Here is a 25,735-nt window from a genome sequence, read left to right as displayed (position 1 = left end):
TCTCCCTTCCCTTTGCGCTCTTGGTTCCCTCAGTGTCCGCCTTCTTCTGACATCAGAAGAAGGCGGGACACTGAGGGAACCAACGAGTGCAAGGGAAGGGAGACGTCGGCAGCAGTGGCGTAGCTAGGGTAGTTGACACCCGGGGCCGGTCATTGTTTAACACCCCCCCCCCCCCAAATCCAGTACTAGGCATACCGAGAATACAAAACACTCAGGACCTATAGAGCAATTCTACCATACCATAAGCAGTGATTTCTACGAGTCACACAAGGAAAAGGAAAGCATCTTAAACACTACAGTGAGCACTAGAACATCAATTCACCTATTGTAAAACGAAACCAGACAGAATAGTACAGATCGTCAATCCTGCACAGTCAATGCCAACTGAAAGCCAAGTCTTTTTCACAAACACAGATACACCCTAATCCACTATAGAATAAGTACTCATAAACTTTCTATTTAGACAAAAATTAAACTGAACCCCCGATGCCAGACTCTGCATACAATGCAACACCACAGAAAATGTCTCCTAGTACTGTGCAAAATATAAAGACAGCAGATGTAAATTTGAAAAAACTAACAAATACCAATCACCACTTTACAAATTAACAAATAGAAATAAAACAAATACAGAAAATAAAATAATACTATTTTATTGGACTAATACATTTAGCTTCCAGAGGCCAAAATCTCCGCACCCAGTCCCTTCTGCTATCCAAGTGCCCCCCACCCTCACCCCATCTGTCTCCCACCCAGTCCCTTCTGCCCATCCGAGTCCCCCTCACCCCATCTGTCTCCCACCCAGTCCCTTCTGCCATCCGAGTCCCCCTCACCCCATCTGGCTCCCACCCAGTCCCTTCTGCCCATCCAAGTCCCCCTCACCTAATCTGTCTCCCACCCAGTCCCTTCTGCTATCCAAGTGCCCCCCACCCTCACCCCATCTGTCTCCCACCCAGTCCCTTCTGCCCATCTGAGTCCCCCTCACCCCATCTGTCTCCCACCCAGTCCCTTCTGCTATCCAAGTGCCCCCCACCCTCACCCCATCTGTCTCCCACCAGTCCGTTCTGCCCATCCGAGTCCCCCTCACCCCATCTGTCTCTCACCCAGTCCCTTCTGCTATCCAAGTGCCCCCCACCCTCACCCCATCTGTCTCCCACCCAGTCTCTTCTGCCATCCGAGTCCCCCTCACCCCATCTGGCTCCCACCCAGTCCCTTCTACCCATCCGAGTCCCCCTCACCCCATCTGGCTCCCACCCAGTCCCTTCTGCTATCCAAGTGCCCCCCACCCTCACCCCATCTGTCTCCCACCCAGTCCCTTCTGCCATCCGAGTCCCCCTCACCCCATCTGGCTCCCACCCAGTCCCTTCTGCCCATCCGAGTCCCCCTCACCCCATCTGGCTCCCACCCAGTCCCTTCTGCTATCTGAGTCCCCCCCACCTTCACCCCATCTGTCCCCCACCCTCACCCTGCCTCGTCTTCTCCCTGCCACCCGGTCTTTAAAAAGAAATTGCCGATGCGATAGCGAGCGCAGCACCTCGTGTGCAAGTAAAAGAAGCGAATCCGATCATCTCATTGGGCCTTCCTTCACTGTCCCGCCCTAGAGGAAATAGGAAGTTGCGTCAGAGGAGGACGGGACAGTGAAGGAAGGCCCAATGAGATGATCGGATCCGCTTCTTTTACTTGCACACGAGGTGCTGCGCTCGCTATCGCGTCGGCAAATAAATTTAAAGGGCTGGTGCGGGGGAGGGGGGTGCCAGGATGAAGAGCAGCGGGAGCGGCGGCACCCCCCTCTCTGGTGATACCCGGGGCGGATCGCCCCACTGCCCCGCCCTTGCTAAGCCAAAAGATTTAAAGGCCTCGGCGGCGAGGGGCGAGGGTAAGCACCGCGGCGGCGCCTTCCAGAGTGGGCGCCCCCCTGCGGCGCTTAACTCGCTTACCGCATCGGCACGGCCCTGGGTGGAGAAGAAGGGTGCAGATAAAAAATCACCAACATTAAATAAAAGAAGCTGTGATAGAGAATACTGCATTCAAACATCATGAGAACATACACAGATCATCTCAAGACACAGGAGCAGCAACAGGGTTTGAATCAGGTTTTCTTTATTTTCAGCCTAGTGCTCTTAACCAATAGACTAGTCTCTAAAGAATTCCTTTACAAGAAATGAGCCCTGACAAGGGCAGAGTATGAACCCCCCAAGGAAAACATGGTTAAAGTTTTACAGACATCATAGATAGCTGTGATACTACCTGTATCTCGTTGCTCTCAAGGATTACGTTTTTCATTACACTCCTGATGAAGTATTCTCTCCTAGTTACTATGATCACACATTCCAAGCTGTGACCCCTGAGGAAGGTATAACAGCTGAAACACTGACCATGTCGGGTCCAGGTGACTCATGTGATCTTAGAAGGAGAATAAACTTTTCTGAAGTTAATTGACTCCTGTTCGTTCTTTGGAACATTCCTCCATTCCGTTTGTTGATTGCTTGCTAATGTGAGAGTGCGCAATCATTGGGATTGTTTGCAAGGATAGTTTGTCCTACTATGGAACCTTTGTATTGATATCATCATTTATTGTTTATTGAAGAATTTGATGAGTCCCTCAGCAGAGTCAGGCCTGGTTTTGTCTTCAATAAAGCTTCATTTAGACTGACCACCAACTGTCCTCCTTCCTTGGACCACCACTGGTGTTGGCGTTGTTGTCACTATGAATCCCCACCACAACCCGGGTACTCTCCTTCGTAAATTTGCTGTACTGTTATTAGTATTCAACATATTTATTTTTGTTTAATTTTTAATGTAATTATTTTGGAAACATGTAAAAATGTGATGTTGATAAATCTTCTTGAATCAGAAACAAACAGAGCTATTAATTGTATATACAGTAAGATCACATGGGGGAGGGTAATTATACAAGTTGCTGCTTACTTACAGTCATTTATATGGACATACACATAAATTAACAGATTCCAGCAAAACTGTATTCTGTAAGCACCCGTATAGATGAGATGGTGCTGTGTGGGTGTCCGTTAACATAGAACAGTCTCCTGAAATTCTGATACTACGGTTGAATTTTCTTCTTAGTGATATCAGTGTGTTTTATACCATTAGCAGATATCACTGGAAGGTTATGACCTTGATCAAAGTGCAGCTAAACAGCCGGTTTCTCACAGATCCAATGATTCCGATAGTCACAGTTCCAGTCAAATAGTCTTTCACCAGAAAGCACTGCACAGGTAGAATTATAACGAACCTCAGGAGATCTATGGTGAAAAAAAAGGCAGCTAATTATTTCATAATTACAACCTTAGTGCATAGCTCATTAGATAAAATCTCAGAACCAGACAGCTGTGAAGTCCCATTTTATACAGGGACTGAAAATGGGACATAGAATAGTCACTTTTGTCTGGTATTTTACAAAAGACTCTGCTGGAGAGGAAGCCACAGAGAAAGTAGCCCTGTATTCTCTAGTGATGTCCCTGCTCTCTGCTACATCATCTGTTTCAAATCTTTGTAAAGTGAGGAAGAGGGAAAGGAATAACGACAGCGAGAAACGATTGAACAAAGGAAGATGAGAGAAGGTGGAAACAAGGCAGATGGTAGAAGACTGGAGGGGAAGATGAAAGGAGAAGATAAGAGAGCTGGAAAGCAGAAGGTGATGGGTCCAGTGGAGGTGGAAGGATGGGGGAGGTGAGAGATTGGGATAAAGCAGGGCCTGCTTGGTGCAGGTCAACCAGGCAAGAGGCTCTCCTGCATGGTTATTAACTTGTTTTGAATTTTGACCCCTAAATTTGTTGGTAGAAGTAGTCCAGGCTCCCAGAGTGTGAATTCTGCATTACAGGAGACTTTGAACCTCCGAGGTATAGCAAGAACTCTTTAACAAAATGTTATATGAGAAGATTTTCAGAGCAGACCTGTCTCATTCTTGCGCAGAAGTGCTCAGTAAAGCATCATCCAGTGAAATGAGAAGTCAATAAAAGGGAATGTCTAAAGAGGATTTATTTTATCTTTTAGTATTGACTTGGAGAAGTCAGTAGACTAAGAACAAGAGAAGCCTGGTTCAGATCTCACTGTGTTCCTTGTGATTTGGCTCAAGTACAAACTTAGGCCTCTTTTTACAAAGCCACTTTAGCAGCTGCCGCATGCCAATTGTTTGATACATTTGTACCCCGCGCTTTCCCACTCATGGCAGGCTCAATGCGGTGGGCAGTGGAGGGTTAAGTGACTTGCCCAGAGTCACAAGGAGCTGCCTGTGCTGGGAATCAAACTCAGTTCCTCAGGACGAAAGTCCACCACCCTAACCAGTAGGCCACTCCTCCACACAGACCATTCAAATTGAACGGGCTGTGCCACCATTACTGCACTGGTGGACGCTATCGTGGCTTTGTAAAAGGGGGCCATATATTGTAAGCCTTGGATGACAGAGGTATAGTTCCTGCACATAAATGTAACTCACCTTGAGCTATGACTGAAAAAAAATCTCTGAGTTAAATCCAAAAATCCTCGATTTAATTGAGGCCTATTTATTGGGGAGGTCACACAATTTTATTTGGCTACAATCATGGGGTTACTGCCAAGAAAAGATTGATAAGCACTAGATAATCCTTCAGCCATATTGCACCCTCCCAATTATTTTAGCATTTCCCTTCCCCCTCTACCTTCCCCATAGGTGGCCAGCATCTCGCTTTTCCTCTAAAAATATGCCCCCCATCCACCCAAGGCCAGCTTCTACATATATATAGTAACATAGTAGATGATGGCAGATAAAGACCCGCATGGTCCATCCATTCTGCCCAACAAGATAAAGTCATTACATAAGGTAGTTCAGGAGCCGACAAGAGAAGGAAAAATACTAGACTTAGTCCTTAGTGGTGCTCATGATCTAGTGCAGGGGGTAACAATACGAGGGCCGCTTGATAACAGTGATCATAATATGATCGGTTTTGATATTGGCATTGAAGGAAGTGAAACTAGGAAATCAAGTACGCTAGCGTTTAACTATAGAAAAGGTGATTACGACAAAATGAGAAAAATGGTGAAAAAAAGACTGAAAGGAGCAGCTCGCAGAGTAAAAAACTTGCATCAGGCGTGGATGCTGTTTAAAAACACCATCCTGGAGGTTCAGGACAAATATATTCCACGTATTAGAAAAAAGGGAAAAAAGACTAAACGTCAGCCGGCGTGGCTAAACAGTAAGATAAAGGAAATCATTAGAGCCAAAAAACAATCCTTCAGAAAGTGGAGAAGAGAACCAACTGAAAGTAACAGGATAGATCATAAGGAATGCCAAGCCAAATGCAAAGCGGAGATAAGGAGGGCAAAAAAGGACTTTGAGAAGAAATTAGCGTTGGAAGCAAAAATACATAGTAAAAATTTTTTTTAGATACATTAAAAGCAGGAAACCGGCCAAAGAGTCGGTTGGGCCGCTGGACGAAAATGGTGTTAAAGGGGCGATCAAGGAGGACAAAGCCGTAGCGGAGAAATTAAATGAATTCTTTGCTTCGGTCTTCACCAAGGAGGATTTGGGGGGGACACCGGTGCCGGAAAGAATATTTGAAGCGGGGGAGTCGGAGAAACTAAATAAATTCTCTGTAACCTTGGAGGATGTAATGGGTCAGTTCAGCAAGCTGAAGAGTAGTAAATCACCGGGACCTGATGGTATTCATTCCAGAGTATTAATAGAACTAAAAAATGAACTTGCGGAGCTACTGTTAGAAATATGCAATCTGTCCCTAAAATCGAGTGTAGTACCGGAAGACTGGAGGGTAGCCAATGTTACTCCGATTTTTAAGAAGGGTTCCAGAGGAGATCCGGGAAATTATAGACCGGTGAGTCTGACGTCGGTGCCGGGCAAGATGGTGGAGGCTATTATTAAGAATAAAATTGCAGAGCATATACAAAAACATGGACTGATGAGACAAAGTCAGCACGGATTTAGTGAAGTGAAGTCTTGCCTCACCAATCTAATGCATTTTTTTTTGAGGGGGTAAGCAAACATGTGGACAATGGGGAGCCGGTTGATATTGTATATCTGGATTTTCAGAAGGCGTTTGACAAAGTGCCACACGAAAGACTCCTGAAGAAATTGCAGAGTCATGGAATCGGAGGTAGGGTACTATTATGGATTAAGAACTGGTTGAAAGATAGGAAGCAGAGAGTAGGATTGCGTGGCCAGTATTCTCAGTGGAGGAGGGTAGTTAGTGGGGTCCCGCAGGGGTCTGTGCTGGGTCCGTTGCTTTTTAATGTATTTATAAATGACCTAGAGATGGGAATAACTAGTGAGGTAATTAAATTCGCCGATGACACAAAATTATTCAGGGTCGTCAAGTCGCAGGAGGAATGTGAACGATTACAGGAGGACCTTGCGAGACTGAGAGAATGGGCGTGCAAGAGGCAGATGAAGTTCAATGTTGACAAGTGCAAAGTGATGCATGTGGGTAAGAGGAACCCGAATTATAGCTACGTCTTGCAAGGTTCCACGTTAGGAGTTACGGATCAAGAAAGGGATCTGGGTGTCGTCGTCGATGATACGCTGAAACCTTCTGCTCAGTGTGCTGCTGCGGCTAGGAAAGCGAATAGAATGTTGGGTGTTATTAGGAAGGGTATGGAGTCTAGGTGTGCGGATGTTATAATGCCGTTGTATCGCTCCATGGTGCGACCGCACCTGGAGTATTGTGTTCAGTACTGGTCTCCGTATCTCAAAAAAGATATAGTAGAATTGGAAAAGGTACGGCGAAGGGCGACGAAAATGATAGTGGGGATGGGACGACTTTCCTATGAAGAGAGGCTGAGAAGGCTAGGGCTTTTCAGCTTGGAGAAGAGACGGCTGAGGGGAGATATGATAGAAGTGTATAAAATAATGAGTGGAATGGATCGGGTGGATGTGAAGCGACTGTTCACGCTATCCAAAAATACTAGGACTAGAGGGCATGAGTTGAAGCTACAGTGTGGTAAATTTAAAACGAATCGGAGAAACTTTTTCTTCACCCAACGTGTAATTAGACTCTGGAATTCGTTGCCGGAGAATGTGGTACGGGCGGTTAGCTTGACGGAGTTTAAAAAGGGGTTAGATAGATTCCTAAAGGACAAGTCCATAGACCGCTATTAAATGGACTTGGAAAAACTCCGCATTTTTAGGTATAACTTGTCTGGAATGTTTTTACGTTTGGGGAGCGTGCCAGGTGCCCTTGACCTGGATTGGCCACTGTCGGTGACAGGATGCTGGGCTAGATGGACCTTTGGTCTTTCCCAGTATGGCACTACTTATGTACTTATGTACTTATTTTCAAAGCACTTAGACTTACAAAGCTATGTGCAAACCTATGGAACTTTCTAAGTCTAAGTGCTTTGAAAATGAGCCCCATAAAAGGGGCATAATCGAACGGGGCCAACTATCTATTTGGGCGGCCATCTCTAAGGCCGGCCCCGTAAAGCGCCATACCCGACTGTATTATGAAAACAAAATGGCCGGCCATCTTTGGTTTCGATAATACGGTCGGGGCCAGCCAAACCTCAACATTTGGGCCTGCGTTACAGATCGCCAGCGTTAGAGATGGCCGCCATTGGTTTTTGCCGATAATGGAAACTAATGGCGACCATCTCAAACCCAGCCAAATCCAAGCCTTTTGGTCGTGGGAGGAGCCAGCATATATAGTGCACTGGTCCACCTCACATGCCAGGACACCAACCAGGCACCCTAGGGGGCACTGCAGTGGACTTCACAAATTGATCCCAGGTGCATAGCTCCCTTACCTTGGGTGCTGAGCCCCCCCCCAAAATCCCTAAATCCCACTCTCCACAACTGTACAACACTACCATAGCCCTTAAAGGGTAAAGGGGGGCACCTACATGTGGGTACAGTGGGTTTCGGGTGGATTTTGGAGGGCTCACATTTACCACCACAAGTGTAACAGGTGGGGGGATGGGCCTGGGTCCGCCTGTCTGAAGTGCACTGCAGTACCCACTAAAAACTGCTCCAGGGACCTGCATAGTGCTGTCATGGAGCTGGGAATGACATTTGAGGCTGGCATAGAGGCTGGCACAAAAATGTGTAATTTTTTGTTTTGGGTGGGAGGGGGTTGGTGACCACTGGGGAGTAAGGGGAGGTGATCCCCAATTCCCTCCAGTGGTCATCTGGTCAGTTGGGGCACTTTTTTGAGGCTTGGTCCTAAAAATAAATGGGCCAAGTGGGCCAAGTGCTCGTCAGAGCCGGCCTTCTTTTTTCCATTATCGGTCGAAGCCGGCCATCTCTTAACCACTCCCCTCTCCCGCCTTCGGTACCCTGCCGACATGCCCCCTTTAACTTTGGCCGGCCCTGCGACGGAAAGCAGTTGGAGACGGCCAAAATCGGCTTTCGATTATACCGATTTGACTGGGTTTAGGAGATGGCCGGTCATCTCCCAATTTGTGTCGGAAGATGGCTGGCCTTTTCCTATGAAAATAAGCAGGATAGTAACATAGTAACAGAATAGATGATGATAGATAAACACTTGTACGGTCCATCCATTCTTCCCAATAAGATAAACTCATTACATACAGTATGGTATGATGTGATACATCATATGTATACCTGATCTTGATTTATCCTTGCCATTTTTAGGGCATAGACCATAGAAGTCTGCAGTGACCTTGTTCTAGAATTTCTGAAGTTGTTGTCAAAGCCCAGAAAAGATATAGTCAGCCTCAATCAGGGCACAGACTGTAGAAGTCTACCCAGCACTGGCCTTGTTTTCCAATTCTGAAGCTGAATCTGTCCAGCCATGATCATGCACAGACCATAGGAGTCTGCCCAGTACTGACTTTCCTTCCCAATTCCGATAAATCTGATAACCAATGAGACTCCTCCATGCTAACTAGTTACGTGACCCCCGGTGGTTGGCGTCCAACTTCTTAGAGGGACAAGTGGCGTTCAGCCACACGAGATGTTTTTCTTTACTCAGCGTGTAGTTGTACCCTGGAACTCGTTGCCGGAGAACATAGTGACAGCAGCTGGCCTTACGGAGTTTAAGGGGAGTTTTGCCGGGTTCTTGAAGCCTGGATTGGCCGCTGTCGGAGACAGGATGCTGAGCTTGATGGACCCTTGGTCTTTTCCCAGTATGGCGGTGCTTATGTGCTTACTGGTGTTGCCACCTAGTCTCTGCTAAGCTTCTTTGGATCAATTCTTTCTAAACAGGATTCCTTTGTATTTATCTCATGCATTTTTGAATTCCGTTACCATTTTCACCCCATCATCTTCCGTGGGTGGGTATTCCAGTATCTACCACACTCTCAGTGAAAAAATTACTTCCCGACATTATTCTTGAGTTGACCACCCTTCAACCTCAATTCATGTCCTCTAGTTCTACCGCCTTCCTGTTTCTGGAAAAGGTATGTTTGGGAATTAATACCTTTCAAATATTTGAATGTCTGTATCGTATTACCCCTGTGTCTCCTTTCCTCCAGGGTACACACTCTCAATAAATCATGTACTCATTTTTATTTTTGTTGACAGAGGAAAAGAACCTCAGTCATTGCTGGAGCTTCAATAGCATTGGTGAAAACTTTATATTGTAATGTTCTCCATCCAGCTGCTTTCTACCATTGGCTCTAAAAAAACCTCTGTGTTAGTTTATAATTAAATTTTGTTTTTTCTTTTGTTTTTCTTTACTGAAACTTTTCTTATAAATCTCTAATTTCCTGAAGAGGTCCAATTCAAAAACCCGTATATATTTCAATTTCTGAGCAGGGGAGAGAGACACATCTTTTGACAGGACCATCCCAACGGGAGCCTGTTTCTCTACTGCTTCGTCAGGGTAGGTCCTCTGTTCGTCTCACTCTCAATGTAAGACAAATAATACTGCACATTTACAATACCATTTTGATTACATCATCAACTATACAACGCAGAGTTGCGTTATTTTGAAAAAAGACCTTCTCCAAGATAAGTTGCGTTGTATAGTTGATGTTGCAATCAAAGTGGTATTTGCAAAATTAAAAAATAAGGAAAAAGTAAAAAAAACACGTTATTAAAAAGAATAAAAGATAATTAAATAGGCTGTTTGGACCGATGATTGAATGTTTGCTCATGATATGGAAGCAAGCTACACACAGGTTGTGGCAATTGTATCATGTAGCTTAGTCTGAGGTTCTTTTTCCTATTACACAAGTACATTTTGTTGAGAAATTGCTGAATTAAAAGCAGTTCAATACAGGAAGTTCTTTTATATCTACAGTTGACGCTATTACAATCAGAAGAACTTGTGATTATGGCCATTTTTGAGAGTGAACATACATCTATTAACAAGGTTTGAACAAGAAGAAGAAATCAAATAACTTAACTAGTGTACATGGACGAAAAGACCTCAATAGCCCCAGCCCACCTTTTTAAACTGCTATAAAACAGTATATATAAGGGTAGCTTAAATGCGGCTCATTTTCAATCATTGGTCTAAAAAACCTCCCAAATTTTGGGGTGTACTAATCATTCACTTAATAATTTTCTTTTAAATATATATTAATGAGTTAAGGTGGAAGGGGGGCAGACTTAGGAGTAATGTCAGCAAGTATTTTTTCATGGAAAGCGTGGTGGATACATGGAATGCCCTCCCGCGGGAGGTGGTGGAGATGAAAACATGCATGGGATAAACATAAAGGAATTCTGTTTAGAAGGAATGGATCCACAGAATCTTAGCAGAGTTTGGGTGGCAACGCTGGTAATTGGGAAGCGAAACCGGTGCTGGGCAGACTTCTAAGATCTACACCCTGATCGTAACAGTGGCTTCATCAGGGGACAGATACAAGACAATTATAACATATTTACCAGCATATCCATTCATAATATGGAACTGTTTTATACTATGGACTATAATCAAACTCTTCTAGATTGTTAAATGTCCGTTCTGACGCTTTCTGTTTACCATACTGTTTTAGAGCAGTTTAAGAAGGTGGGCTGGTGGCTACTGAGGTCTTGTCCTTCATCTAAACTAGTTAAGCCATTTTGATTTAATATTCTTTTTTTTAATCTGCCAGCCAGCTCAGGAAGAGGTAGGTGGGGAGAGGGTGGGGGGTCAGCAGTAAGTGAGGAAGCAAGGGAAGGATCTCATGCAAACCAGAATCATGCTCCCATTCCCTCCAAATTCTGCCATCCAAGGCAGATGCCTAGCCTACCAAGTGGCTAAGCAGCCCTGTCTCTGCATGCATCTTTCTCTACACATTGCTTTCTGCTACACCTTTGATGCTATTTTATATGTACAGCCAAATTTCAATTGAGATGTCCTCACCCTAGTAGGATTTGAATCTGGAACTCTTGGCAATAGACAATGAGAGCAGTAACAGGTTTGCAAATATCAATACACACTATGACGTAGTATGGTTTTTACAATTCAAACATGATACACCTTAAAACATCTCCATACACATCATAGGACGTAAGCAGAGATGGATTATAGAGACAGATGAGTTAGTCACCCTTATGGAAAATTGTACATGAAGTCAGAAAAAGTGCAAGAAATGATTTCAGCTATTGTAGTGGTGGATAAGAAAGTCCTGATACAGTATGTGGTTAATCCTCTTTAGTTGCTAATTCCATGAAAGGCTTGAGAGAAGAGTCAAGCTTTCAGCTGCTTCTAGAGGTACAGATAGTCTTGAATTAAGCAAAACGTTTCTGAGAGTGCATTCGAGAATGTGGGGGCTACTCCAGAGAAGGCTCATTGCCAGGTATCACTTCACGTGGTTTCCTATGGAGGAGGTGGGGTTAGGGATATCCCTTGGGAAGACCTTAGTGAGGTAAATCTATATAAACACATTTAAACATGAGTATATGATGAGCTATCCAAACTCATATAATGCTTGAAAAGGAGAAAATCCCTCATAAACCTATTGGCTTAAAAAAATCCTAGGTTTACAATGGCAGAACGCTTATGCCGTTAAGTTTCTATCATCGGAAAAAAAACTACTTATTTTTTCTTTTTGCATTTTTATATATGTTTTAAAGTGCTATGGCCAAATTAAAGATTCAAAACGTTTATATTCAAATCAGACTCTATGTGTCAGCACCAGATAAGGAAACAACAGCACTTAGCATAAGTCCGACGGGGCCACCGTGTCACCAGTGTTGGCTTCTTCAGGAACGTGCGCTCTTTAATTTGGCTTATAAGTGTTTTCAGTTGTTTAACTTCAAACAAAATGGCGCCTTTTTTTTTTGTTACATTTGTACCCCACACTTTCCCACTCATGGCAGGCTCAATGCGGCTTACATGGGGCAATGGAGGGTTAAGTGACTTTCCCAGAGTCACAAGGAGCTGCCTGTGCCTGAAGTGGGAATTGAACTCAGTTCCTCAGTTCCCCAGAACCAAAGTCCACCACCCTAACCACTAGGCCACTCCGACCAGCCTTAGTCTTGTATTAAGCAAAACTTTTCTGGGAGTGCATTTAAGAATGTGGGGGATACTCCAGAAAAGGCTCATTGCCAGGTATCACTTCACGTGGTTTCCTATGGAGAAGGTGGGGTTAGGGATATCCCTTGGGAAGACCTTAGTGACCCTGGAGGTGTGAAGAGGGAGACTCAGTTCTTCAAGTACTCTGGCCCATTTCCATTATAGCTCTTGAAGATCAGACATTAGCATTTTAAATTTATCCCTTTATTGTACTGGTAAGCAGTGAAGTTTTTGCAGGAATGGTGTGATGTGATCACATCACTTATAACCTTCTATCAGTTGTACTATGACATTCTCAATCAGCTGGAGCTGCTGCAAACTCTTTGTAGTCGGACCAGCGTATAGTGCATTACAGTAATCTAGTCTTGACATTGTCAAGCTGTTCCAGAACCTAAGCCTGTCCCTCAATTCTCCCAGACATACTTTTAAGCTCCAAGAATAGTAGATGTGATTATTTAATGCATTTTGAGACATCTGGCTTTGTACGTACTGGGTTTAGGCTTACAGTATCTGTGTTTTTCTATGCAGACATTTTTGTATTGATTCCAGGTTTAAATGATCTTTCCCAATCTCTAGAAGGAATTATTAGTTGTAATGATTTGGTAGAACAATGGTCTCTACAACATCTATTAAAGGTAAATAAATTGAAACCCAAATTTGTTTGGTTTAGAGCTGTATTTTCAAAGCACTTAGACTTATAAAGTTACATAGCAACCTGTGGAACTTTGGAAGTCTAAGTGCTTTGAAAATGAGTAGCCAGGCGGTAATTCCAAATTGATGCACGTTGGGCCTGTGTAGGTACCTACGCATCTTAGTAAAAGGGGCCCTGGGTTGGTCAGGCTCTAAGGTGATGACTAGGACCACTTATCACCTACACAGCTCCTGAGGCTGAAGAAACAACAAACCACTAACAGGTAAAGATCCCCTGGGAACCATCACACGTCCTTCTAGGATCAAGAATTAAGCGCTTGAAGTGGTTAACCAAAATGGCGAATTGTTGAGTGAACTTGAACTGTGACTGTCTGGTGCTTCAGGCCTTTTCTCCAAGGTGATAACAGAGTTTGGCATTGCAATTTGTGGTGAACTGAACTCTTAAATGAATAAACTTACCTTGACTTTGTACCATCTTGCCACATCCATGTGTTATTAACGTAGTTTAAACCAATCCAGTATCGATCTTTGGTTGATATGAAACCCTTGAAATAAGAAAACAATCCAATGAATCTCTGAACCTGGCATTAAAAAAAAAAAAGCTGAGTTCCTGAATGTAGGATCCTACGTTTGCACACTATTTTCAGCTAACTTTAGGTTCAGCTGAAAATTCATCTTCATTTATGGACCCAATAATATTTCAAGCTTTTAAGGGCGTTTTTAGCATTTACCGCTCTCCAAATTTTAGTGCTGGCTAAAAACGCCAGTGTCCCTAAGTTAGGGGTCCTTTCACAAAGGCACGCTGAAAAATGGTTGTGGTAGAGTAGGCGTGGGTTTAGGGCGCATGCAAATCCATTTTTCAGCGTGCCTGCAAAAATGCCTTTTTTATTTTTGGCAAAAATGGACGTGCGGCAAAATCAAAATTGCCATGTGTCCATTTTTGGTCTGAGAACTTACCGCCAGCCATAGACCTAGTGGTAAAGAATTTGGGTGGTAATGACCTACGAGTGTCAGATGCCACTTGACACGTTTCCATTACGTGCGCCAGAAAATAAAAGAATATTTTTCAGACGTATGTAGTGGACGCACGCCAAAATTGAAATTACCACAAGGGTCATGCAGTAACCGGGTGGTAACTCCAATTTGGCACACATACAATGCGCATAGGCGCCTACGCTGCTTAGTAAAAGGGACCCTAAAAGACCCCCTGGGTGCTAACAATCAATAATTGCCATTAACAAGCACTTAATTAGAAGTAATTAGGAGTTACACATGGATCTGCTCTACACCCTGTTCCTAAATTTCATAGTGAGCAACTCCAAAGGGGGTTTATGTTTTGTGTGCTTGTCCTTTCCTATTTTGTCAGTGGTGTTCCTTTTCTATTTCTTGTGTTTTAGTAAATGTAAACTGCCTCGATTTGCTTGTGAGGTAGGTGATATATGAAATTAATAAATGATAAGATAAATGATAAATCTTGCTTAACAGCAAAAGGTTCCTGACAACCTCTAAATGGGATGGGGAGAAGGAATCATGTTAATGTGAATTGTCAGTTACAAAAGGTTGATGAAAGGAAGAGCTATTTCCCCAAGGTCTCACCAAGTGATATCAGAGCAGGGATTGGAGCTCCTGAGTTCTGATTCTCACACGTAATAACTGTATATCTCCTTCTGCATAGAACATATCACATGTAGTATCTATAGTGAGAAACATTAAATACATTCACTTTTACCAGATCTGTTGAGTTCTTGACCACAGCCAGGTGAGAGCCTCTGAAAACACAGTCCACCATGCTGGAGCTCCAGCCTTTTTTCTCCTCAGATACAAAGTAACACTTTCCTTTCCAGGGTCTCCATTCCTCTGGACAGAACTCGAACTCCTGACCTGTGTGTACGACAGAGCATGAACTGACTCAAGTTACACTAATGAGATTGAGATCACCAGAGTGAGGGGCTTCTGTTCCTACAGGTAGAATCTCTTGAGTCCAGATGGGAATCTCAAGCTGATCAAGTGGTAAATTCTTAACCACACAATTGAGTTGGCGCCTTGGAATTCTTACCCCCAAAGAGACCACAGGGGTTGATATTCGAAGGTGCTTAGGTGGGTTAGGAGCAACTCCAGCCCCACTACCTTATCTGGATATTCAGTGGCAGCCACTTACCAGATACTGCTGTTGAATATCCAGACTTATTTATTTAGGGGCAGTTTTACAAAGGTCTGCTGAAAAATGGCCTATGCTAGTGTAGACGCGTGTTTTGGGCACACGCAGAATCATTTTTCAGCACACCTGTAAGGAAACACCTTTTTTTTTGTAAAAAATGGATATGTGGCAAAATGAAAATTGCCGCGCGTCCATTTGGGGTCTGACAACTTACTGCCACCCATTGACCTATTGGTAAAGTCTCATGCGGTAACGAGGAAGTAATGGCCTACGCATGTCAAATGTCACTTGGCGTGCGCCTGATACACGACTCCAAAAATAAAAATTATATTTTGGACACACGTATGGAATGCATGCCAAAAATGAAATTACCGCAACAGCCACACAGTAGCCGGGTGGTAACTCCATTTTGGCGCATGTTGGGTGCGTGTAGATGCTTACGCAGCTCAGTAAAAGGGCCCCTTGTTTAAAGGATATTCTGACTGCTCTGGGTTCTATATTGGGTGGAAGATATATTTGGATTTTGCTCACACATTTTTCAGTGGTAGCTGAAGGTGTGTTATATTCAGGTACACTGGGTATTTTTTCTGTCCCTGTAGGGCTCATGATCAAAGTTGGTACCTGAGACAATCACAAAGAACAGCAGTGGGATTTGAAGAAGGCATCTCAGGATGTGAAGACTGGTGCTCTAACCACTAAGCTACTCCTCCACCCCATGTGAAATAATAACCTGGGACTAACTTGGATAATGAAACAAAAAAGAAAAAAAAATAACCAAGAACCACTCTGGGAACATCTCTGGTTAAAAGTTCATGTGCTGTTCCACAACTCATATACATTTGGCTGTGCTGATGGATGGAAGGTTCCAGACATGGGTTTAAGGAAGGTAAAATTCTTTTTGCCCACATAAATAGCTCTGGAAATTGTCCCGATTAGATAAAAATACATTTACCTCTGTTGATCTCCCCTGGCTGTAGCTTCTCCAGCTTGTCTGGTAAATTCAGTCCTGTTTGGTTTGATGCTTCATTCAGACACTTGTGATCTGTTGAAGAGAAAGGAAAACAAAAACTTACTAATATATCACATAAAATAAAGACTGACATTCAAAGAAACAGAGGAGACAGACACAAATCAAACAGACATCTAACTTGATGCTAAAAATATCTTTAGCATGCTAATTATTTTGTCTGCATGATAACATTGTATTTAACATGTGAATCACTAACACAGAGATTTGTAGAAGGATCTAAAATGTGGTCACAGTTGCTAGTTTGCATTGTAAAATATTAGCCTCAATGCTAGTGAACAAAATAACAATTGAACATTAACCATCAAAACCAGAGCTATTGAGCATAAAATTCTACATAAAGGAAGTGACTGTCTGCACTTCCTGTCAGTGCAGTGTGGAGAAAGAGGTGAACAACTGAACTCGAGACATAAAGGACTGGATAGAGGGGAAAGAGGTGACTGTTAAAAGAGTTTGATCTGCTCTATCTCGAGCTGACACTTGTCTCTACTCTTTCTCTTCCTATTTGTTTTCAGGAATATGGAAGAATTCATGGATGTGCCAGTAACATGTCTAATGAGACTAGAGTCCACCAAAAGTACAACATAGGACAAAAAGAAAGAGAAAATACATTATGTTATGGGTTAGATGCGATTAGAACATGGGAGAATGGAGATACAGAGAGCTTCTCCCAGGAATATGTTATCGGTTAAATGTGATTATAATATAAGAACTATATCTTATACTTACATAAATACCCCAGGGTTACTGACTTAACCAGAAAAAGAAGACACAGGATCAGTAGAAAAAGTAAGATGAAGAACCAGTGATAAGATTGACATCGCTGGAGTAAAGCTAGGAGAAAGAATGGAGAATTATTCGTAAGTAATCGGATTTAAAGTGATATTTTGCACAGATGACTAGCTAGGAAAAAAGAGGTCTGTTATGCTGCCTATCAGACAGGAGCGATCATTTTACAAACTAAGTAAATAAATAAATAGGCTGACATCACTCAGAACTTTGAATGTGTACGACCTGAAACTTATGCATCTACGTATTGATTTTATAACCTAGGCTACATCCCCAGACATTTCTACCCCTTTCATCTCACTGTATCACATACTTCAGAGAATAAAGACCATTCCTAGACATTTCTGTCCCAACGTATCACACACTGCGGAGATTAAAGACCATCTCCAGCACTTCTGTCTCTTCTATCTCACTGTATCGCACACAGCAGGGAGTAAAGACCATCCCCAATCATTTCTATCCCCTGTCTCTCACTGTATGACACACTGAAGAGAATAAAGTTCATCCCCAGGCATTTCTACGCCTTCTATCCCATTGCGTTACCCACTGCAGGAAATAAAGATTATCCACTGGTATGTTTATCTATCTGATGGTGTTATACAGCAGCAAATATTGTCACCTGATTTAAGCTGCATATGTAAAATATCTCAAATTAATCTCAAGAAATGTAAAGCTCTATCCTTTTCATTTAGACAACACATTTCAATTGCCATTGTTTTACCCAATTTGTTTGCTTCAAATTGGCCCAAAAATCATTTAGTTGATATTTCTATGCAACAAATTGTTTCTAATGCAGCTAATGGTAAATATTACCTTTCTGTCTTGTTGTAGTCATTGCAGATTCAGGGTTCATGTTCTCCTTCGATACCTCGTGCAGTCTTATAGCAGCGTTGATGACCTTCTCGTTCCTTTGTAACACCGAAGAACCTTCCAAATAATTAAACACATTTAAAAGCCGTGAGCTGTGTACGGAAGTGAGAAATTCACCAGTCCTGTTATTTTCCAGCCAACTTCTGAGGGACTTTACCTTTGGAGTGAGATTTGGAGGATTTAGGTCTTTTTCCCTTTCCAAACCTTAGATCAGAATAAGTGACTGTCTCAACCACTGCAAATGCCTCTCTCTCTCTCTCTCTGGGTGATGATCTCTCTGGGGAGATGAAGATACAGCCTGAGTGCACAGGAAATCTGTTACTTATGTAGTGAGGAAACAGGGGCCGAGAACACCAAAGACCAGTTGACTTGTACAGCGTCATCACTAGTTCCTGAGTAGGGTAACCAGCAAAACACAGTCTGCGATGCCTCATTTCTGGGGGGAGGAGGGGGGTTGCTTTTCAAGTTCCAAGTGGTGATAGTTTGACTGGATTTAACCAGCTCATGAAGACTGTAGTTAAACTAACCAGATATCTAAAGGGAACAGTTACATCTCACAGTCTAGTTTATCTTGTCTAATGGTGAATAACCATAAAGGAGTGAGAAGAATGCTTAGTTGGTTGATGCTTTGAGGCCTAACAGCAGGTCTAAGACTTGCTGAATTAAATTAGCTTAACAGGTTAGTTAAGAATGTACTTAGTGCTGCTTTGCAAGTTTTTTTATTTATTTATTAGGATACAGTAAGAATAAATCAAACTCGAGCAATAGGCAATTACAGCAATAAAAATATTCAAATAACAATACAAAGTATGGCCTAGTATACTACTTACAATGTCAACATAACACATAATAGAACATTTTAATTGATACCAAAGGGTATAAGCAAAGATGGAACATGTGAGAAAGGTAAGAGAGTAAGAGGAGTTAGAAAGTAAGGCGACTAACTTAAAGAAAGTTGCACATGAGGTCAGAGAGATGGTTAAATATTATCTCAGCTAGGGTAGGAGTGGATAAACATGTCCTACTGCAGTATGTGCAGCCCGTGTCACTCCTTGTGTGTGTGAGTGAGACTAACAAGTTAGTAACTTCTTCCATTAAAGGCCTGGTTGACGTTGACCTGTATGGATTGGCTATCAAATGAGGTACAGGCTGAGAAGCCCCAACACCCCTCAAGGAAGTCACTTTGGAGGTGATATGGTGGTGCTCAGCATCAATGTCCTTGGGCAAATGGCCGGCATCATAGACATAGGTCAAGGTGAATGTACAGGCGGTCTCTGCTACACTCAAAGTAATGGATGATAGCCATACCTCAACCCGTACCTTAGTGGAAATAAGAGCGATGATGGTAGGCAACTAGGCCAAAGATAGGGAACCAGGTTATTTTGGTACAGGTGGTGAGAACAACCTGGTTTAAGCAGTGAAAGTGCGGATGATTTTATGGTAACCAATTCTTATGAGCATTTTCTCTGATATCCACAACCAGTGTTCCCAGTGGAAAAAACATATTCTCAATGGCTGATGATGGCAAAATAAAAATCGGCGCGCGCCCATTTTGGGCCTTAGATCTTACCGCCACCCATTGAATTAGTGGTAAGGTTTCACGTGTTAACCGGGCAGTAATCATCAACGCAGATACACTGCTGATTACCACTCGGTTAGCACCACGCAATAGAAAATAGAAATTATTTTCTGACGCGCATCCAAGACACACGTCAAAATTAGAATTCCAGCCAGGGCATGTGGTAGCTAGAGCGGTAGTTCTATTTGACATACCTTCTATGCACTTTAAGGGGCATAATTGAACGGCGCCGGTAAAATAGCTGGCCGGCCATCCTCGGGGCCCGCGCCGTAAGTGGGCGAAGCCAACTGTATTTTCGAAAAAGATGGCCAGCCATCTTTTTCTTCGCTAATACGGTTGGGCCCGGCCAAATGTCAGAGTTCGCCGGGTTTCAGATGGCCAGCATCGGTTTTCGGCCATAATGGAAAATAATGCCGGCGATCTCAAACTCGGCCAAATCCAAGGCATTTGGTCGTCAGAGGAGCCAGCATTTGTAGTGCACTAGCCCCCCTGACATGCCAAGACACCAACCGGGCACCCTAGGGGGCACTTCTAAAAATGAATAACAACAAAAAAATAGCTCCCATGTGCATAGCTCCCTTCCCTTGGTTGTTTAGCCCCCCCCCCCACCCAAATCTCCTCAAAACCCACTCCCCACAACTCTACACCATTACCATAGCCCTAAGGAGTGAAAGGGGCGCCTAAATGTGGGTACAGTGGGTTTTGGAGGGCTCCCATTTACCACCACAAGTGTAACAGGTAGAGGGGGGGATGGGCCTGGGTCCACCTGTCTGAAGTGCATTGCACCCACTAAAAACTGCTCCAGGGACTTGCATACTGCTATCAGGGAGCTGGGTATGACATTTGAGGTTGGCATAGAGGCTGGCAAAAATAATTTTGGGGGGGTTTGGGGTGGGAGGGGGTTGGTGACCATTGAGGGAGTAAGGGGAGGTCATCCCCGATTCCCTCCGGTGGTCATTTGGTCAGTTGTGGCTCCTTTTTGAAGCTTGGTTGTGAAAAAAAAGGGACCAAGTAAAGCCGGTGAAATGCTCGTCAAGCCTGGCTTTTTTTTTTCATTATCGGGTGAAGCTGGCCAACTCGTGAGCACACCCCAGTCCCACCTTCACTACCCTACCGACACACCCCCTTGATGTTTCACCGGCTCTGCGACGGAAAGCAGTTGAACCCAGCCAAAATCGGCTTTCAATTATACCGATTTGGCCGGGTTCAGGAGATTGCCAGCCATCTCCTGATTTGTGTCGGAAGATGGCCAGCGATCACTTTCGAAAATGAGCTGGATAGTAACCTAAGTATCTTAGTAAAAGAGCTCCTTAGGTGGTTAAGTAAAGCCAGGAGATAGGATCATGTCTCTCCACTTTAATTAAATTACACTGGTTACCTGTAAACTTTCGCATTTGGTTCATGATTCTCTGTTTATCCCATAAAGCTCTTCATCTAGGTATTCTCAGTCATAATCCCAAATATACCTAGCCGATCTTTCCGCTCTTTGGATGCAGACCACTTATTTCTCCCTTCTGTGAAAAAGGCCCGTTATGAATCTTCTAGAAAATCATCCTTTTTGTTTCTTGACCCAGAACTATGGAATAATTTACCTCCACAACTTTGTTCAGAATTTTCCTTCAGTAAATTTAAGACCCTCCTTAAGACACATTTTTTTGGTTGTCTTTTGGGGTCTCTCTGTTGGTCTATGGTTGACATAGGACAGACTGATTGTTGGTGTAACTAATTTGTTCTAGATTTTTAATATTTTGGGCCTGTTTGTTCTTTCTCTCCTTAGTTGTTATTGTTAATTTTGGTACGATTGTGTTCTATCATATCATTTTGTTGGCATTCTTTTCATTTTTCATTATTATTGTATTTTATATATTTTAATGTAAACTGCTTCGACCTGGGAATTAAAAAAGGTAAAATATTAAGCCTATAAATAAACATAAACTTGGATACTCGATGCTGGTGCCCAGACATGGCCTGGCATTGAATAATAAAGCTGACTGCCACTAATATGCTTGCATTGACCCTACTTAAATGGGGGGGGAAGACTCAAGAAAAATGTCAGGAAGTATTACTTGGGAGATGGTGGAGATGAAAATGGTAATGGAATTCAAAAAAGCGTGGGATAAACGTAAAGGAATCCTGTTCAGAAGAAATGGATCCTCAGAAGCATACCAGAGATTGGGTGGCAGCACCGGTGGTTAAGAGGTGGGGGCTAGTGCTGGGCAGACCTCTACGGTCTGTGCCCTGAAGAGGACAGGTACAAATCAAGGTAAGGTATACACAAAAAGTAGCACATATGAGTTATCTTGTTGGGCAGACTGGATGGACCGTACAGGTCTTTTTCTGCCGCCACCTACTATCTTACTATGCTACTATGTATGTTACTATAATGTCATTTTTATTAGATAAGTATTCTCAATGTGGACAGTTGTACACAGCTTTAGGGGACCTGTTTCTAGTACACAAAAAGAGTCAGAGAAAATGTGTTGCTAATCCATGCAAGATGTGAATTGTGCTTTGTGTCTCTGTAGATGACATGATGATTTCCGACAGAGTGGACGTCCTACATGGTGTGGACAAGATGAGACACGATCTACAAACATGAGAAGAATGGTCTAATGTCTGGCATTTAAAATGTAATGCAAAGAACTGCAGACTGATACCATTTTACGCAACAGAAATCCAAAGGTGATGGTGAGATGCTGATGGGGGGAGGGGGGTAATGGTGTCCAAGGATGTCGAGGAGTCAGACTCTGCATGCACTGCAGTACTAGAAGAATGGAAACAGAAATGCATTTCTTCCTGTACAATGCAAAATTCAGACATATCAGGGATGTTCATTTCCCAAAGCTGAGAGAGAAAATCATAGAATGAATATGAAAAAAATGTTATATCCTGCCACCAGGCAACAAATGTCACGTAATCTATGTATAGAGCTTGTCATTAATCTTTGCATTTTTATTTTACAATTTTTAGCATTATACATCTTTCTTTCTTTCTTTTCTTATTTGGTTCTATGCATTGCTTTGAAAACATATGTAGAAAATGTCACACAATTAATGATTTCCTGAGCGAGAGAGCAAGAGACACATGCATTAATCTGTTTCTAGAGCGAAGTCACCCAGAGTCTTCTCCTTGTACTTTAGATTCTGTTGTTACAGTTCCACTTTCTCGGTGTTCAGCCCATGGGAGGCAGGCCGGATAAGTACCATGATCAGTGCTGAGACTGGCCATTTCTGCAGACTGCCATTGAATATCCATTTTTAGGGGGGGGACTGGCTTAAATTTAACCAGCCAAGTCAATATTCAGTGCTGGCTGGTTAAGTTTATAATGGCCAAGTGCTGAATATTTGAGGTTAGCTGGTTATATCGTGCCAGGGGAGGACTTACCATTCAGGCAACCAGGCAGTGCCCGAGGGCCCAGAGGCTCCAGGGGGCCCAGAGGCTCTACCCAGTTGCCCTTGCCCGCCACTGCCGCTGCACTCCGCCACTGCCTGTGTCCTGTGCCAGCTCAATGGTTTAAAATGGTGACCGCAAACTCTCGTGAGACTACCGTGAGAGGTTGCAGAAGCCATTTTAAACTGTGGAGCCGCCGCAGGCAGCAGCAGCAGGGCTGGAAGGTGGACATGCTGGACATTGAAGAAGGTAAGAGCTGCGGGGACAGTGGTAGCGTATGGGGGGCAGAGGTAGCGCTGTGGGGGCAGTGGTAGCGTGGGTGTGGAAGCGGAGGTAGCGTGTGGAGGATCATGGGCGACAGGGGCAGTGGCGGTGGGGGGGCATGGGGCCGCAGCAGTGGGGGAGCCCAGAGTACTCTCAGTCTGCCCCTGTATCGTGCAATATAGCCGGTTAGCCGCTATGCACTAAGTGCTAAACTATTCAGCCATTCCTGGCCGCTTCAATAGCGCTGAGCATTGGCCAGACTGTGTTTTACACCATTAACCAATATCACAGGAAGATTGTGGTCCTGATCAAAGTGCAGCTGAACAGTCGGTTTCTCACAGATCCAGAAACAGCGATGGCTGCAATTCCATTTATATAGTCCGTTAACAGTCAGGATTACACAGAGAGAATTCAAATGACTCAGAACAGGAGATCTATTGTGAAGGAAAGAAAAGAAAAAGAATGAAAGAAACTATTTCATAATTTGTATTTCATAAGTCAAAAAGTAGCCTACGAAAGCAATTCTATTAGTTTTGGCACTAAATTTATCAAATATTAGCATTTATATGCATGATTGGTGCCAATAATTATCAATTACGTACGTAAATGCTAAGCGCTGTTCTATAAATAGTGTAGTTAAGCCACATAGGGGAGAATCCAGTAAATGGTGCTAAATGTTAGGCACCGAGAAGAACCGTGCTAAACTAGTTTTCTGCTGTACTTTCTGACCTGGCCCTTCTGAGGAACACTCTGCCCTCTGCTGGATGTTTGCACCATCTACACTTGGATTGCATGATTGCCATGTACTTTTGTATAGTTCTATGGGGACATGTGGCTAAATTATAAGTCTTTCTAGGGTAATATGCGTCTACTCTGAGCTATTTCTATGTTAGGACTGCCTGTGTCATTATTCTCTGATTCTTTTCCACTGTATTTGCTGCTATTGTAAAAAAATAAGCAATCTATTTTTATAAAATTTTTGGATGTGAAGTTAATTCTGTTATTTGAGCATTATGAATTCAGGTCTATAGATAAAGGGAACACCATTGTTTTCCAGACTACACTGTCTTATATCAAAACATGGCGGGTGTCACATTTTTTCTGTAATCTATACTGTCACATTCCCAATTACACCCCAAAAGAGTGTAGCTGTGTATACCCCACAGTTTAGAGGTTCCACCGAGATAAGTATCTGATCTGATAACCCAAAGATCTGTTTTCAGATAAGACCTAACTTCCACCCTGCACTGAATACTTAGGCTTAAGCAGGCTTGGTTTTCATTGATAAAACAGTTAGAACAAACTGTTAGAGGCTTGCAGCGCTCTCATGTTCTATTATCGTTTATAGTATATTAAGACTAAAGAAACTCTCTGGGGTTTCTAGAAATATGTCACCATATCTAAAAAAGAAACCGTTGTATACTGACAATTACTCCACCCTTTTTTTTACTATTTTTAAATTTGCAGTGACTCGTATATCAGTGAAAAAAATAAATGCAAAGTGTAGTGAAAGCATATAACTAATGTTTGTAAAGAGTGCTCAATACAAAATGCTGCAACAGCTGGACTCATCAAATGCAGACATGAGTATAACAAAACATCATCGCACTCATGCCCACCAACCACCAGTGTGGCATATGATCTCTATATTGATAATTCTCCCTGTTAATCAACTAAATAAATATCACTTATCTTGTAGCTGGAGGATAAGGAATATAAAATCAATCTCATCAGGATCACAGCCGTTGCAGATGTATTATGTGTTAAAGAAGTGCTCAAGTGAAGATAAAAATGGTGTTCTTTTATAGTTCAATTCATTTCAATTCAGTTCATTTCCATCAATTTAGTTTCATACATTCTGGGAACAAACAACAATAGAATGTATGAAACTAAATCGATGGAAATGTAGTATGGAATGTTGCTACTCTTTGAGATTCTGCATGGAATCTTGTCACTCTTTAGGATTCCAGAATCTTGCTATTCTTTGGGGTTCTACATGAGGAGAGGTTAAGAAGGCTAGGACTCTTTAGCCTGGAGAAAAGGTGGCTGAGGGGTGATATGATAGAGGTCTACAAAATAATGAGTGGGGTAGAGCGGACAGATGTGAAGCGTTTGTTTACACTTTCTAACAATAATAGAACCAGGAGACACAAGATGAAATTAGAATGTGGTAGGTTTAAAACAAATTGGAGAAAGTTTTTCTTTACTCAGCGCATGGTTAGACTCTGGAACTCATTGCCGGAGAAGGTAGTGACGGCAGCTGGCCTTGCTGAGTTTAAAGGGGGTCTGGACAGATTCCTTAAAGAAAAGGCCATTGATCGTTATTAAATTTGGGGTTTTTGCCAGGTTCTTGGGGCCTGGATTGGCCGCTGTTGGAGACAGAGTGCTGGGCTTGATGGACCTACTACTACTATTTAGCATTTCTATAGCGCTACAAGGCGTACACAGTGCTGCACAAACATAGAAGAAAGACGGTCCCTGCTCAAAGAGCTTACAATCTAATAGACAAAAAATAAAGTAAGCAAATCAAATCAATTAATGTGTACAGGAATGAGGAGAGGAGAGTAGGTGGAGGCGAGTGGTTACAAGTGGTT

The 25,735-nt window shown here is 43.0% G+C and overlaps 1 protein-coding gene across 1 annotated transcript; it reads right to left on the bottom strand.

Moving 5' to 3' along the window:
* Positions 1-3,151: 3,151 nt before the first annotated feature.
* LOC115461762 (killer cell lectin-like receptor subfamily B member 1) lies at positions 3,152-23,880 on the bottom strand. The gene is made up of 7 exons (XM_030191807.1): positions 23,871-23,880; positions 17,852-17,965; positions 16,979-17,083; positions 16,175-16,264; positions 14,794-14,945; positions 13,524-13,645; positions 3,152-3,263 (listed from the first exon to the last, which is right to left on the bottom strand). The coding sequence occupies exons 2-7, from the start codon at positions 17,889-17,891 to the stop codon at positions 3,152-3,154; spliced, it is 621 nt and encodes a 206-aa protein (XP_030047667.1). The 5' UTR covers positions 17,892-17,965; positions 23,871-23,880.
* Positions 23,881-25,735: the final 1,855 nt, after the last annotated feature.

This window comes from Microcaecilia unicolor, chromosome 2 (genome assembly GCF_901765095.1).
Source record: "Microcaecilia unicolor chromosome 2, aMicUni1.1, whole genome shotgun sequence".
Taxonomy (NCBI): Eukaryota; Metazoa; Chordata; class Amphibia; order Gymnophiona; family Siphonopidae; genus Microcaecilia; species Microcaecilia unicolor.
This window is presented reverse-complemented; position numbering and strand designations above follow the sequence as displayed.

What these genes read in the sequence shown, in the direction of transcription:
- LOC115461762 (XM_030191807.1), bottom strand. Translation starts at nt 17,891, where the DNA reads ATGAACCCTGAATCTGCAATGACTACAACAAGACAGAAAG. An exon ending in GACTACAACAAGACAGAAAG is followed by an intron (nt 17,084 to 17,851) that starts GTAATATTTACC and finishes TCTTTCTCCTAG; the next exon opens with CTTTACTCCAGCGATGTCAA. An exon ending in CAAGATGGTACAAAGTCAAG is followed by an intron (nt 3,264 to 13,523) that starts GTAAGTTTATTC and finishes TTTTCACCATAG; the next exon opens with ATCTCCTGAGGTTCGTTATA.